The 12,948-nt window shown below is 49.8% G+C and overlaps 1 protein-coding gene across 2 annotated transcripts in view; it reads right to left on the bottom strand.

Annotated features, from left to right (window-relative positions):
• Positions 1-1,779: 1,779 nt before the first annotated feature.
• LOC138823635 (E3 ubiquitin-protein ligase RNF220) overlaps positions 1,780-12,948 on the bottom strand; it is a 234,908-nt gene continuing 223,739 nt past the window's right edge. For both annotated transcript variants that reach the window (XM_070017059.1, XM_070017060.1), the window contains exons 9-15: positions 8,604-8,700; positions 8,336-8,422; positions 8,146-8,201; positions 7,963-8,041; positions 3,214-3,322; positions 3,017-3,091; positions 1,780-2,254 (exon numbers count right to left, since the gene is read on the bottom strand). In XM_070017059.1, the coding sequence (XP_069873160.1) occupies positions 2,183-2,254; positions 3,017-3,091; positions 3,214-3,322; positions 7,963-8,041; positions 8,146-8,201; positions 8,336-8,422; positions 8,604-8,700 (575 nt within the window). In that variant the 3' untranslated portion in view covers positions 1,780-2,182. The remainder of the gene's footprint in view (positions 2,255-3,016; positions 3,092-3,213; positions 3,323-7,962; positions 8,042-8,145; positions 8,202-8,335; positions 8,423-8,603; positions 8,701-12,948) is intronic.

The following is a 12,948-nucleotide window of genomic DNA, read 5'->3' on the forward strand; positions in this document are numbered from 1 at the left end:
CCAGAGTTCAGACCCCATGACTGACAAAAAAAAAAAAAAAAAAAAAGAAAAAAGAAAGAAAAGCCCCATGACCAACAAAAAAACAAACATCAAGAAAACAACAGCCTGGGGGGCTGGTAATGTGGCTTAGTGGTAGAGTGCTTGCCTAGCATGCATGAAGCCCTGGGTTCTGTTCCTCAGCACCACATAAACAGAAAAAAAATGGAAGTGGTGCTGTGGCTCAAGTGGTGGAGTGCTAGCCTTTAGCAAAAAAAGTTCAGGGACAATGCCTACACCCTGAGTTCAAGCTCCAGGACTGGCAAAAAAAAAAAAAAAAAAAAAAAAGTAATTAAAAATAAAAAAAATTATAGCTTGGGCAAGATGCTGTCTCAAAAAAACAAGCTGTAGTACAGGTGAAGCGGCAGAGCACTTGCTTGTAGCCCACACATGGCCTTGGGTTCCACTTCAAGTACTGAAAAAAAAAAAAAAATCTGGCCGGGCACTGGTGGCTCATGCCTGTAATCCTAGCTACTCAGGAGGCTGAGATCTGAGGATCTCAGTTCAAAGCCAGCCCGGGCAGAAAAGTCTGTGAAACTCTTATCTCCAATAAACCACCAGAAAACTGGAAGTGGTGCTATAGTTCAAGTGGTAGAGTGCTAGCCTTGAGCTGAAGAGCTGAGGGACATCGCTCAGGTCAGGTCCAGAATTCAAGTCCCATGACTGACAAAAAACAAAACAAAAACTGTTGTGCATGAGATTTACCTGCAGTTTTGAGCACCAGGCACCCTCCCCCCACCCCCCTCCCTGGCTGTAGAGAGTTCTGGAGATGACCAAGTGCCTCATCTCCAGTGTTGGCAGCCTAGTGGCAGTTCCCTGACTTGATAGTCCATCTTGATTACACCAGGCTGTTTGGACACTAGAAGACTAGAAAGGGACAGAGACCTGGGGCTTGTGTTTGCCCAAGGTGGTTGCTGTTCTTGCCCTATGTTAGGGTATAGGGCTTGCATCCCTTCTGTACCCCAAGCTCTGACCTCTTCTGTGATTAATGAGCTGACGATTCTGCATCGATAAGGAATTAACCTAGAGCCCCTACCCATCGATAGTCAGGAGCCCAGAGTCCCCTGTCCCCACCCCCATCCTTGCTGGAATGCTCTAGGGCTGGGCAGGCCAACCCTGTTATAGCTTCACACACCTATAACCAAGTTCTTTCCTCACACAGCTGCCCAGAATTAACCCCTTAACTGCCTCAGTCCACCCTCCTTCCCATCAGCCTCTTCTCTCCCACATACACACAGGCAACAGCTGTTTATATTGGTTTAATCCATGTCAAATGTAGTTTACAAAGGGGAAGGACAAGTACCTTTGTATAGAATATACAGACACAGCATCACACCATGGGGCCCATGGGAGGGGCAGGGAGACACTTTCTCCTGGGAATGTAGCTCTACTCCCAGGAATGGTTCTCAGCAGAAGGCTGGGCAGCTGGGTGCCCTCAGCCAGCACCAACCTCAGCCTCTGCCTCAGCTCGGGTCCCATTTCCTGCCCCACCATCAACTCCTTGTAAAGAGCCCCAAGAGCTAAGACTAAGGAGAGGATCACGTCCCTTGGGGCGTATACCCCATGTCTGGGAGAGAAATATACACCACTGAACACCGAGCACATGGGAGAGGGAAGGGACTCCACAGGAGAGGGAGAGGCAGGTACCCCAAGACTTGGATGGGCCGAGCCCCCAACCAGCCCTGAAAGGGGTACTGCTTCTAGGGTCCTTAAAAAAAGAAGAAAATCATACAACCAAAGGGGAAGGGTGAAGGGCAAAGTTGTCCCATTTATACACAACATTGTAAACATACACGGTCTATATTACATGTGCTTCAGTCTGGTGTTTGCCTGTCTGTTATCTGTCAGTCTGGGGGTTGGGGATCAGAAGCCTTGCCCCACTATGCCCCATCCCCACCTCCCTGCCCACCCTAGAAACAGAGACTGGAATGGGTATGGTCCCCAAGCTAGGTGGGAGCCAATAGGCAGGACTGCTCCCCTCTGGCTCCAGAGTCCTATATGTGTGTGTGTGTGTGCGTGCGAGTGTTTATGTGCATGTATGTACAGGGGGAAGTGTGTGCAAGTATATACAAGGGGAGAGGTTCACTGTCACAGAGGCTGGGGGCAGGTGGGGTTGCTCAAGGCAAGGCCTGCTTGGGTGGCTAGCTCATAAGTAGATCCTCCGCAGGTCTCCAGGCGCTGTGATCGTGTTGCACTGTGGACAGAGCTTCTTGGCACCCTGCAGGGACAACGGGGGGGGGGGGGGGGAGGGGGGAGGAGAGGGAGGTCCTGGTTAGCCACAACATGCCATATGCTTGTGCATATGAGCACCTGGGCCTGCAGCCATGTCTGTACCATGTCTATGCTGGGACCTTGGTCCTCTATCAGCCAGACTGGGGACGCTCCGGCAGCCTCTGAGCAGGCAGGCACACTCCTGTGTTGGGGGGACGCCAGGATCAAACCGCCTGGCCAGCCCCGCAGCAGGAGCCCCGGTAATGAGAACAAGGCTGGGTCCAGCTGTGGCTGCCGCGGCCCTAACGAGATTACACGCGGCCTTTGATCAGGACACAGAGCCCACGTCCGGGCCTTTTATTGCTGTCTCCGGGCGACATTTTAATGGCTGCTCCAGAGCGAAGACCAGGGGCAGGAGCAGAAGGAGCTTAGTAATGGGAGGGGGAGGGGCAGAGGCCCTGGTCCTGCTTACCCACCACCAGCCTCCTCCTGATCTGGGGTCTCACCAATACATGGGATGCAGCAGGCCTTCTGCGGTAGGAGCAGGGGGAAGGGAGAGTGCTGGGAACCTTGAGAGGGAAGAGTTTAATAAATCTGTGGTGGGAGTAGCGAGCAGACGTAGTGATTGTGGAGGGCAAATATCCTGACTGGCGATTCTACACTCTTGCTCTCCCTGGCCTCCCCTAAGCAGGCACAAGCACAGGCATAATTGGACATCTGGACAGTGCCCCAAACAGCCACCCGCTCCCCAGCCTTCACGCTGCCTCACCAGGGTCCGCAGCCAGCACTCCTCGCAGTGCACGTGCCAACACTGGATCGACGTTAGTGGCATCGAGTATGAGTCCTAGGGAGGAGGTGGGCAGAGAAGGGGTCCATGAGGAAGTCTCACCCCTCAAAGAGACCCTCTCTAACCCCCCAGGGGGCCCTGAGACCTGACCAAGAGTACCCCCATTCCCTCCTACTCACCATGCAGATGAGGCATTTGTATCGGTCTCCCCGAGATAGCTGACGTTCAAGCTCCCTGACTCGAGCCTTCAGGGCCTCAAATGTGGTTACAGCTGAATCTTCAGTGATTCTGTAGAGTAGAATAGCAGGGAGCAGGGTGGTACCCCTAATCTCAACTTCCCTAATTCCAGAATCGCATATACAACCCTCCCCTGGACATCACCACTGCCCCTTCCCCAATGGCCCAGAGGTACAGCAACACCACGTCCTAGAACTCTGTCTCTCCATCTGCACCTGATGAATTTCTAAAACATATCTGAGAATCATTCTCAACTTCTACTCCACAAACCCTTGACTCCCCAAATCTGTCATTTCTCTCCTTTCTACCTTTCCCACCACCAACTCAGTCCTCATAGTTTTTCTTTTTCTTTTTTTTTTGGTCGGTGTGGGCCTGAACTCTGGGCCTGGACGCTGTCCCTCAGCTCTTCAGCTTAAGGCTAGTGCTCTTACCACTTGAGCCACAGTGCCACTTCCGGCCTTTTCTATCTATGTGGTGCTGAGGAATCAAACCCAGGGCCTCATGCTTGCAAGGCAAGCATTCTACCACTGAGCCACCTTCCCAGCCCCAGTCATAGTTTTTTTCTATGAATCACCCCACTCAGCTACACGAATAGCTTGTTTCATCCCCACATCTCCATCCAATTCTTCCAGCAACTAGAATTTGCATTCTGAAAGCAAAATTTTGTCATCTTCCAACACTTCAAGATTTCTCTGAGTAAAAAGTGTTAATAAACTTTTTGGGCCCAGCCCAGCCTCTGCAGAACCCTGTCAGTACCCTGTTCTGCTTCATCCACACAAACTTACTACCCTTCCCTACCTACCTGCTCCCTCAGCCTTGCAGATCTTCCCATGCTCTCAACTCATTAGCCTCATCGCCCATCATCTCTAGGAAACCTCCTGAAACCCTCCCAGGCAGCACCACCACTGGAGGCTCTGAACTCTATCCAACCCAGCAGTCCTACTGCAAAGGTGTTGGGGTCTCAATGGCTAGACTGAGTTGCCTGAGGGTAGATACTCATTGGTCTAGTATTTATTATGGATGGAAGCTCCATTTTGGGCACATGAGCATGAGTAAACACTGGCTGAGTGGAAAGCCAGTCCAACCTCTAGGGAAAGGGTAAAAGATGTGGGGACTGATTGGATCCCTCATATGCTAGGTACCTTTGCCACAGGGCTAAGTTCCCTCAAAGGCTGGTTATTTCTTCCTATGCCTGTGATGCCCTCATGGGCATCCTTAGCCTGTCCAAGTCCCACATTACAGGCCCCTACAACTTTTACAAGATTGGCAGCAGTGCCTGAATAGGGACTAGCTGGGCTAATTCCAATGATCCCTCTCCTAAAACAAATGAACAGCAAGGATCCTCATAGAAGGACAGAAATGTTAACACTGGGATGGGACTTGGGGAATGATATGCAACAATTAAAATGACAGGAACTTAGTAAGAACTTACTAAATGCCAGGGATTATACTGAAGGTTTGGTAATTTTCTTTCTTTTTTTGGACAGCACTGGGGTTTGAACCCAGGCCTCGTGCTCACTTGGCTAGCTTGGTCAGCTGGTACTCTGCCACTTGAGCCATGGCTCCAGTCCTGCTCTTTACTGGCTATTTTGAAGATGCATATCTCAAGGATTTTTCTATTGGGCTGGCTCTGAATCTTGATCCTCTCAGCCTCTTGAATAGCTAGGATTACAGGATTACTGGCACCCAGCTACACTGGTTATTTCTGAGAATGGATCTTGTTTCCTGTCCAGTTTACACATGGATTGAGATCCACCTAATCTAGGCTTCCTGTCATAGCTAGGATGACAGGTACATACCACCACATTCAGCTTCTTCCCTTGAGATGGAGTCTTGTAGACTTTTCTGCTAGTGCTGGCTTGAAATCACAATTCTTCCAATCTCAGTCTCCCAAGTGGCTAGGATTATAGGCCACAGTTACCTGGCTATTAATAATATCTCATTCATACCGTACAGACTTGTGAGAAGATCCTAATGTTTCCACTTTAGATATGAAGAAAACTAAAACACAAAAAAAATAAGTAGCCTGCCTAATGTTCCCAGATTTGGGAAGATGGGATTTCAATCTGGCAGATCTATTCTGTGATCAACTGATAACTAACCACCACTCCATACCAGCTGTGAGCTGGATCTTCAGGCCAAGGAACAGTAGAAACAAAGGCCAAAAGCCCAAGAAGCCCAGTTAGGCAGATGGTGCTAAAGAGAGAAAGACTTGCCTGACGTGCTTTAAATGCTACACTCTAAATTGAAGTTAATCTCAAGGGCAAAGGGAAGTAGTCAAGGTGTTGAAAGAAGGGTGTGACAGAATAGCTAAGGTTTGAAGATACATTCAATAAGGAAGCACAGAGTCAGTTGTATTGGGTCTGGAGACCACATGGCACAGATAGTAATTAGGGCAATAGTGCTTTCTGTCAGCTTAAGGGACACAATCAGGTCAGAAAGGTTGTCATTGGATGCAAAGTAGTCAAGAGGAATATGAGAAGGGCAGTGGTAACATCTGTTTCTTATTTAAAAAATTTGAGACAGGGTCTTACTATGTTTATGTAGTCCAGGTTGGTCTTGAACTACTCTATATGAACTGAAATATTTTTCCTAAATTTCTGGAGTGCTGGGATTATAAGCGTGTACCACACCTAGTTGTAGTAGTAACATTTAATGTGCCACAACAAACCTCTCTCTGGCTTTTTCTTTTAGGCATTCAGAAGCAACATATGTGATGCCCCAATGGCTACACCCTTGGAAGTACTCTAGATCCACCACCCCATGGGTCTATAATTCTCTTTGCATTGTTTCTTTAGGGATGCTGAGAAGGACTCTGTTTCTAATTCCTTATAGTACTGAGATTCCCTGGAGTTTCCAGTCTTCTAGCTCTGGGAAGCCTCTTGATCCTCCTCTTCCTCACAAGCACCTACATCTGGCCCCTTCACTGGCATTTTGCTCAGTCCATATGTACCATTCCCATCTGGAATGTTGGTAAATACTCAACAAGGATGGGGATCTATGCTTTCATCCTCTAAAGACCATGTTGTGAAGGGGAAATGAAAGCCTGCTCCATTTCCAGGAATTCCAAGGTTGCACGAGGGGCCAAGACACAGTTCCTTAGCCCACCTATTCCGAAATGTTCATCACGTACCAACTCTGGCCTTGGTGAAATGCCCACTCTTCCAGCCTCTGGACCTAGCTTATTTGTGAGCTACTTCTGAAACTCTCCATGGCACAGGGTGGCCAGACTCCTGGAGGAGATCCCATCATCCTGCCTTCCCCTTCCCTGGGATTTGCAATGAACTTAGGGCAGAAACCCATATTCCATGGACGAAGAGGATAGAAGTCCTGGGGACTGAAGGCTTCCAATCTTGGCAGATCCAGACTAAACAGAGATCTCTGTGTGCAGGAGTCAGTCAGTCCTCAACTTATCCCAGATAGCACCACTCACTGGAGCCAGTGCTCACACAGGTGGGACAGAATGGTGACTTTTCCCAGCTTTAGGAGGGTAGTACCTACATGGATGGTCACTGGATCTGGCCCCCACCTCCCTCTCGGGCGCCATCCCTGATTAATGATCTTGTCTTTCTGATTTATGAGCAGCCCCTCCAGACGAGGGTGGGCGCCCCTTACAGCCCCGCCCGCCCCTCTCAGCTGGAGTAGGAGAGAATTATTAAATAAACATCCATACGTCATCTCCCCCCCCCCCCCAAGCTGGTTGCACCGAACTCGTACGGCCCGCTCTGGTGCTGACACGGAGCAGCTGCGGTGATTCATGGGCAGCCGGGCCCTGCGCCTCGGCCCATACATCATGCCAGCAGCACTCGCGGCCCCGGCCGAGATAAACTGATCAACCACAACGGGCTGGAATGAATTTATGACAACACAAAATGGAGGGAAACAAATGGGAGGTGACCCTGGGCCACCGACCCAGCCCTGCACTGGCCTGCAATCCACTCTCCTGGCAGGAGGCAAGATGGAACACTGGTCCTAGAATGAAGAGGCTGCCTTTTGCCCCCAGGCACCCTAGCCTCCAGCTGGAGGGAGTGGGTAGGTACAGGGAGCTAAGCAAAGGCCAATGGAAACGACTCCAGGCAGCCTAGACAGACAGTGCCTCTTCTTAGGACCAGAACTGGCCTTGTCTGCACTTCTGAAAAAGCAGTAGGATGTCTAGCTGGTAGCAAACCCTGTAACTCCTATAGGTGCAGGGTAGGGGCTCCCCAATCCTGGATAAAATACTAATGGGTCCCCTCTTACTCTGCCACAGAACCCTAACCAAAAATTCCTTGCAGAAGTAATAAGACCCAATGCTCCTGCCTAAAACCCACTGCGAATGCCACCCGGGACAAGAAAAATGAAACCAATTTAGCTCCCGATTAAGAAACAGAAACTGGAGATGAATCAAGTGCGCCGGCTGGGCCGGGCAGCCATACATCACATTCCCCGGGCAGAGGCCGCCTCAGCGGGCAGGCAGGCAGGCAGGCAGGCAGGCAGGCAGGCAGGCAGGCAGGCAGGCAGACTGACTGCTCCTCCCTCCACCAAGGCTCCCAGGGCTGTGGCCCAGTGATCAATTCACAGAGTATGCTTAGCACCAGCTGGGCTCCACTGACGGCTATGTGCCCAGGGCAACAGGACTGAGCTGCACTCCGAAGGCCAAAAGGCCTGGCAACAGGCCTTCCTGCTAGTAAAGTGCCCCCTGCCACACTCACTTCTCAATGTCGCTGTTCTTACAGGTCTTCTGCATAGCCTCCTGCTTGCTGCTTTCCCCATTGCTGGTGGATGGCATCTCTGTGGGGACAGATGGGGTACACAGGTGAGGGCTTGGGTTTGAGCCAGTCACTATCATCTAGGGATGCCCCGTCTCCCCCACTTCGGACTTAGGTTGGACTTACCATCACTGGCCCACTTGGAGAACTCCGGTGTGATGCGGGTGCTGGGAGGCCCACCACTACAGAAGGAGAAAGAACATGTAAGGGCCAAATTCAGACAGGACAGCCCTGATGGTGGTTCCTGGATTGAGACCCACATCTGGGCTTACTTATCCCTCCAATCCCATCCACCCATGCCTGTGCCCACACTTGCTTTAAGACTGCACCCCGGAGTGCCTCTCTCTCCTTGGCTTCACCAGGTTCCTCGCCTGTACAGGGGATGACATCAGCCTCTGTGTATCTGACATGGTGGTCAAGGACAATGGATCCTAGGTTTTGTACAGTATAGCCACAAGGGCTGAATCCTCCCTTGGTCAAAGCTGAGACTGGCCCAGGGGGTCAGTGCCAGAGGTACTATCTACTTCTTGTTCTCATTGGCCTACCCCACCAGCCCCACCTTGTCCCACAGCGCCCAAGGATACTGTGGCTTCCCATACTCCAGTGTGTCATCCCCATCCACATCCAAGTCAGCATCACTGTCTGGGTTCTCTTTGCCGCTGCACATGACGAAGCCAGAGCCTGTGGGAAGTAGGGTATGAGAAGGGCCAGGGAGCAAAAATAGTAGACCAAGCTTGCTCCTTCTGCTACCTTAGGGCCAAATAAGGCCCAGATAAAAACTTGGGCTTTGGATATATAAAAGCAAATACTTGAGTGCTTCAGACTCTGACATTGCAATCTCTTCTTTCTGTGTAACTGTTCCTTTTGGTCACTACATGCTACTTTAGGAAGTCTATGTTTTAACACAATGCTAAGTCCTGAGAAGACACCATGCCTATGCACTTGTCTTCCAGCTCCATGAAGAGCAGGCAGACAAACTCAGGTCCATAAGAGGTCACCCCTACCAGACCTCGGTCTCCTGATGTCCCACTGTCCAGTCTGATAAGTCAGTCAAAGAGAACAGGCTGGTCAGACCAATCAGAGCCATGGAGTGGGACCCCCAGCCAGCATTCTGATTTTGGCCGCCAGGTCCTTGCCAGCAAAAATACCAGGCAGCTGTTCAAATATTTGGTGTCTGAAGCGCTTGACATTAATTATTCATCTCTGCCTCGTGCGGCCCAGATTCCTGGACAAGTGTAGTTATAAAGGGATTAGGGAGAAAGAGAAAAGGGAGGATAGGCATGCACACCTGCTTCTCAAAGCAGTCCATGAAAGCAACCAGGCTGGCTGGGCAGGCCAAAGGCCAAATAGGTCTGCTTTCCCTTAGGAACATTTGCATAGTTACGAGGCTGACTCTTGGCTAAATAGGGAGGGGTATACTACTGAGGCTACCCCAGGGTAGCTCACCTGCCAAGTAATCTCTGACACCCAGTTGTTTTTTTTTTTTTGGGGGGGGGGAGTAGGTTGTGGGGCCTGAACTCTGGGCCTGGGTGCTATTCCTCAGTTCTTCAGCTCAAGGCTAGCACTCTACCACTTGAACCACAGCACACTTCCTGCTTTTTTTCTGCTTATGTGGTGCTGAGGAATCAAACCCAGGGCCTCGTGCATGCAAAGCAAGCACTCTACTACTGAGCCACCTTCCTGGCCTCAAAACTTTTTTGATAGTCCATAGTCAGGTACTATAGAGCTGCCCCTAACCTCTGCTTTTTCCCAGTGGGTGTCCTGCTTACCCATCATCTCATTCATAGTACAGCAGCCCCGCCACCAAGATCAGCAAAGAAACCCTTAAAGGAAGCCTGGAAGAAATGTATAGCTCTGCCCAATGCTCTCAAGTATCGTCTTGTCCATTCTTAGTACTCTTGGGTCCTTATACACCAATTAGGGTAAGTCTAGAAAGTCTCTTGTTTTACAGCTTCATTCTGCTTACCATATATTTCTGACCCTTCTTTTTCCTATTCCCAAACCCCTAAGACACCTGCACTGTATGCACAGCCAACTCTATAGACTCCTTGGTGAGGTCCATGTATCTGTTACTCTATACCCTCTCTCATCTTACTTCAGTCCAGAGGCCTATGCATATGGACATGGAGACTGCTCACTGTGCCTCAGACACACCTTGCTTGAGACCTTTGTCCATGCTATTCACACCATCTGGGATGTTCATCTTTCAAGGGCTGAAAAAGTATCTTCATCTCTTTTATCCCTCCACTCTCTGGTCTTGAGTCCACCCATACCAGACAAAAGCAACAAGGATAGGAAATGGAATGAATGCTGCCTAAGCTCCCTCCCTGACAGTCCTCATTTACCTTCTACCCAGAGGCCCCAATACACTTGAGGCAGCAGGCAGGTCAGCAGCAGGGCCATTAAGCTGAGAAAACACCAAGTTTACAGCTCTGTCTCCTGTTCACAGCCAGGTGTCCTGACAAGCAATTCCTACCTTGTGGGTGAGTGGCACCTCTATAAACCCTCTGACAGTTTGGGAGACAAACTCTGCCATCAATCAGAATGTAGCTATCAGGTTCACTTACAGCCTGCACCCTCCAAGCCCTGCCATCCATCCTTTCTCAACTACTCACAGCTCAAAAGCCAGCCTCTGTTCAACTGCTTGCCCTACCCAGTAGGTTGAGCAAAAAGGAAGCAGACAATCATGGCAACATTCCTGAGCCCCAGTATGATTCCCTTGACAAAGCAGAGTAAATGACAGCCAAAGCAGCCAATGGCCTCAAACCCTTCCCGCCCTCTTCTCTGCAGTCTCACTGCATGCTCATTTACACCAGGACTCATACTCCAGTGGGACCTAACTATTTTGTCTCCTATATCCCATATCCCATATCCTTACCCATCCTGGTGAACCACCTCCCGCTTGTCTACACAACAAATGCTTACTTGGTAGGTCTGACTCAACTCAACTTATACTACCATTAACATGCAGTGCCTATGCCTAGTAGCTGCTATATAAATCCTTGCTGAAGGAATGACTTCTCACCTCTTTCAATCTTTTTGTATTGAAAACAGATTTTCAGGTTCTGTGTGGTGGATGTACATGTTTCTTCCTTGGTGTCACCCAAACTTTTTTCTTTTTGTTGCTGGTACTGGGGCTTGAACCCAGGGCCTGGGCACTTCCTGCTTTTTGCTGGTTAATTGGGGGTAAGAACCTCACAGACTTTTCTGCTTGGGCTACCTCTGAACTGCAATAACAAGATCTCAGTCTGAGTAGCTAGGACTATAGCCGTGAGCCACTAGCACCCAGCTCTACCCAATTTCTTATGTAACTCCAAAATTACATGTACCTAACTGTATTATCTCTCACCAGCTAGAAAGCTGCAAGGATCTCAAGCCTGCCTCATTACTGTTCTTAGCATGATCCAGTAGAGCTGGCCAGACCCACAGCAGTTGCCTTACTACACATCCCAATAATACTGGCTAAATACTGGAAACATTTCTCAGTAAGGGCCTGGGAACCCCACACCATAAGAGAGGCCAGGACTGGTAGGCTAGTGGCTTGCAGAAACCTGTCAGGATACAGCCTTCCCTACTATGCTCCAGCTCCCAACTGGACAGCCACCTTCTGTTCCTCTGACAAGGGAGATGAGAGAGCAAGCATGACAAATCTTGTCTGCCAGGGAAAAGGCCTCTCTGCCTCTGGCCTGAGCAGTCTCCTTTGACCCTGACCCATCCCCCAGCTAAGACACATGTTGGGAACCTCTCCCTACCCCCACAGGTGTTCGCATCAGGCTGCCACCACCAATTTCACTCTGGTGCTTGCCCCAGCCTGCTCCAACCTCCTTCCCAGCACATTAAACTTTATTTTCTTAATGAAATGTCACTTGCTGACTTCTGGCAGAATCATAATAAAAAGAAACGGCCATAAAGCCATTTTATGCAGACAGAGCCTCTGCCAGCTTGCCCCCACCTCCCTCCCCCTCGTTTCGAGGAAGGCTCCACAGTCATTTTATGTTCTCAGCTGCTGGAATATCCCAAGCCAGTACTCAGAGGCAAGATGGCACAGATAGCTCCTTTCCAAGTCTCTGGCTCCTCTTCCATGTAGCTCTGGGAGTAACAGGCAAGCTGCCACTCCTGCTGCTGCTGTCCTGGGAAGAACTTAGTTCCATGGACCTCCAAGATGCGCTAGAGAATCCCTAAGTCACAAAGGTGGCCTCTTACTATGGTTCTGCCCCAGATGAAAGTGACATAAAAGGCTGGGCTCTTGCAGGCAAACCAAATCTGAAGGTCAATTCTGCCCAGCCTAGTCAGTTGTCCAATCCTGAACATGCAGAAAACCCCTTTCCTTCTAGTAAATACTTGGTAACACAATGGGAGAGGGTGAAGTTCAGAAATGATATGTAAGTCTGAATTTTATGAAAATTATCCTTCTCCAATAAACTCATTTCTTCCTGGGTCATTGAGAAGGGGAAAAAAAAAAAAGATCACTGTTAATTTAATCAATTGATCACATGATTGATTGAGAAACTGGAGAAGCTGGTTTACTGGGGGTAGTAATGTCCTAGAACCTGAAACCACAAAAAAGGAGCCATCGATTTCTTCACCTGCTGCTTCCAACCAAACCAGAGCCCAGGGAGAAAGTCTTGAGGCCATCCAGAGCCCAATGCTCACCAACAGGGAGGGCAGGGGCAGCAGCTTCCGGGGAGTTTTACACTGGAATTAGTTACAGATGCAGTTACGGTGTCTTGTGTAAACGCCATCGATTGGGGAGCTGACAGTCTGGGGAGCTGCGATGCGGGACAATCAATCGGCCTGCAGTGTCACCTGCCACCTCGCTGAACAGTTGACAATGCAATTATCCAGTGTGGAGGCAGGGAGTTGGCGTGTGTCAAACGCACTTAGCCACTTTCCGGGCCTCCTCGATAACGTGTTTCACTGCCTCACGTC

This window comes from Dipodomys merriami, unplaced genomic scaffold (genome assembly GCF_024711535.1).
Source record: "Dipodomys merriami isolate MVZ:Mamm:240054 unplaced genomic scaffold, mDipMer1.0.p SCAF_121, whole genome shotgun sequence".
In the NCBI taxonomy this organism is placed as follows: Eukaryota; Metazoa; Chordata; class Mammalia; order Rodentia; family Heteromyidae; genus Dipodomys; species Dipodomys merriami.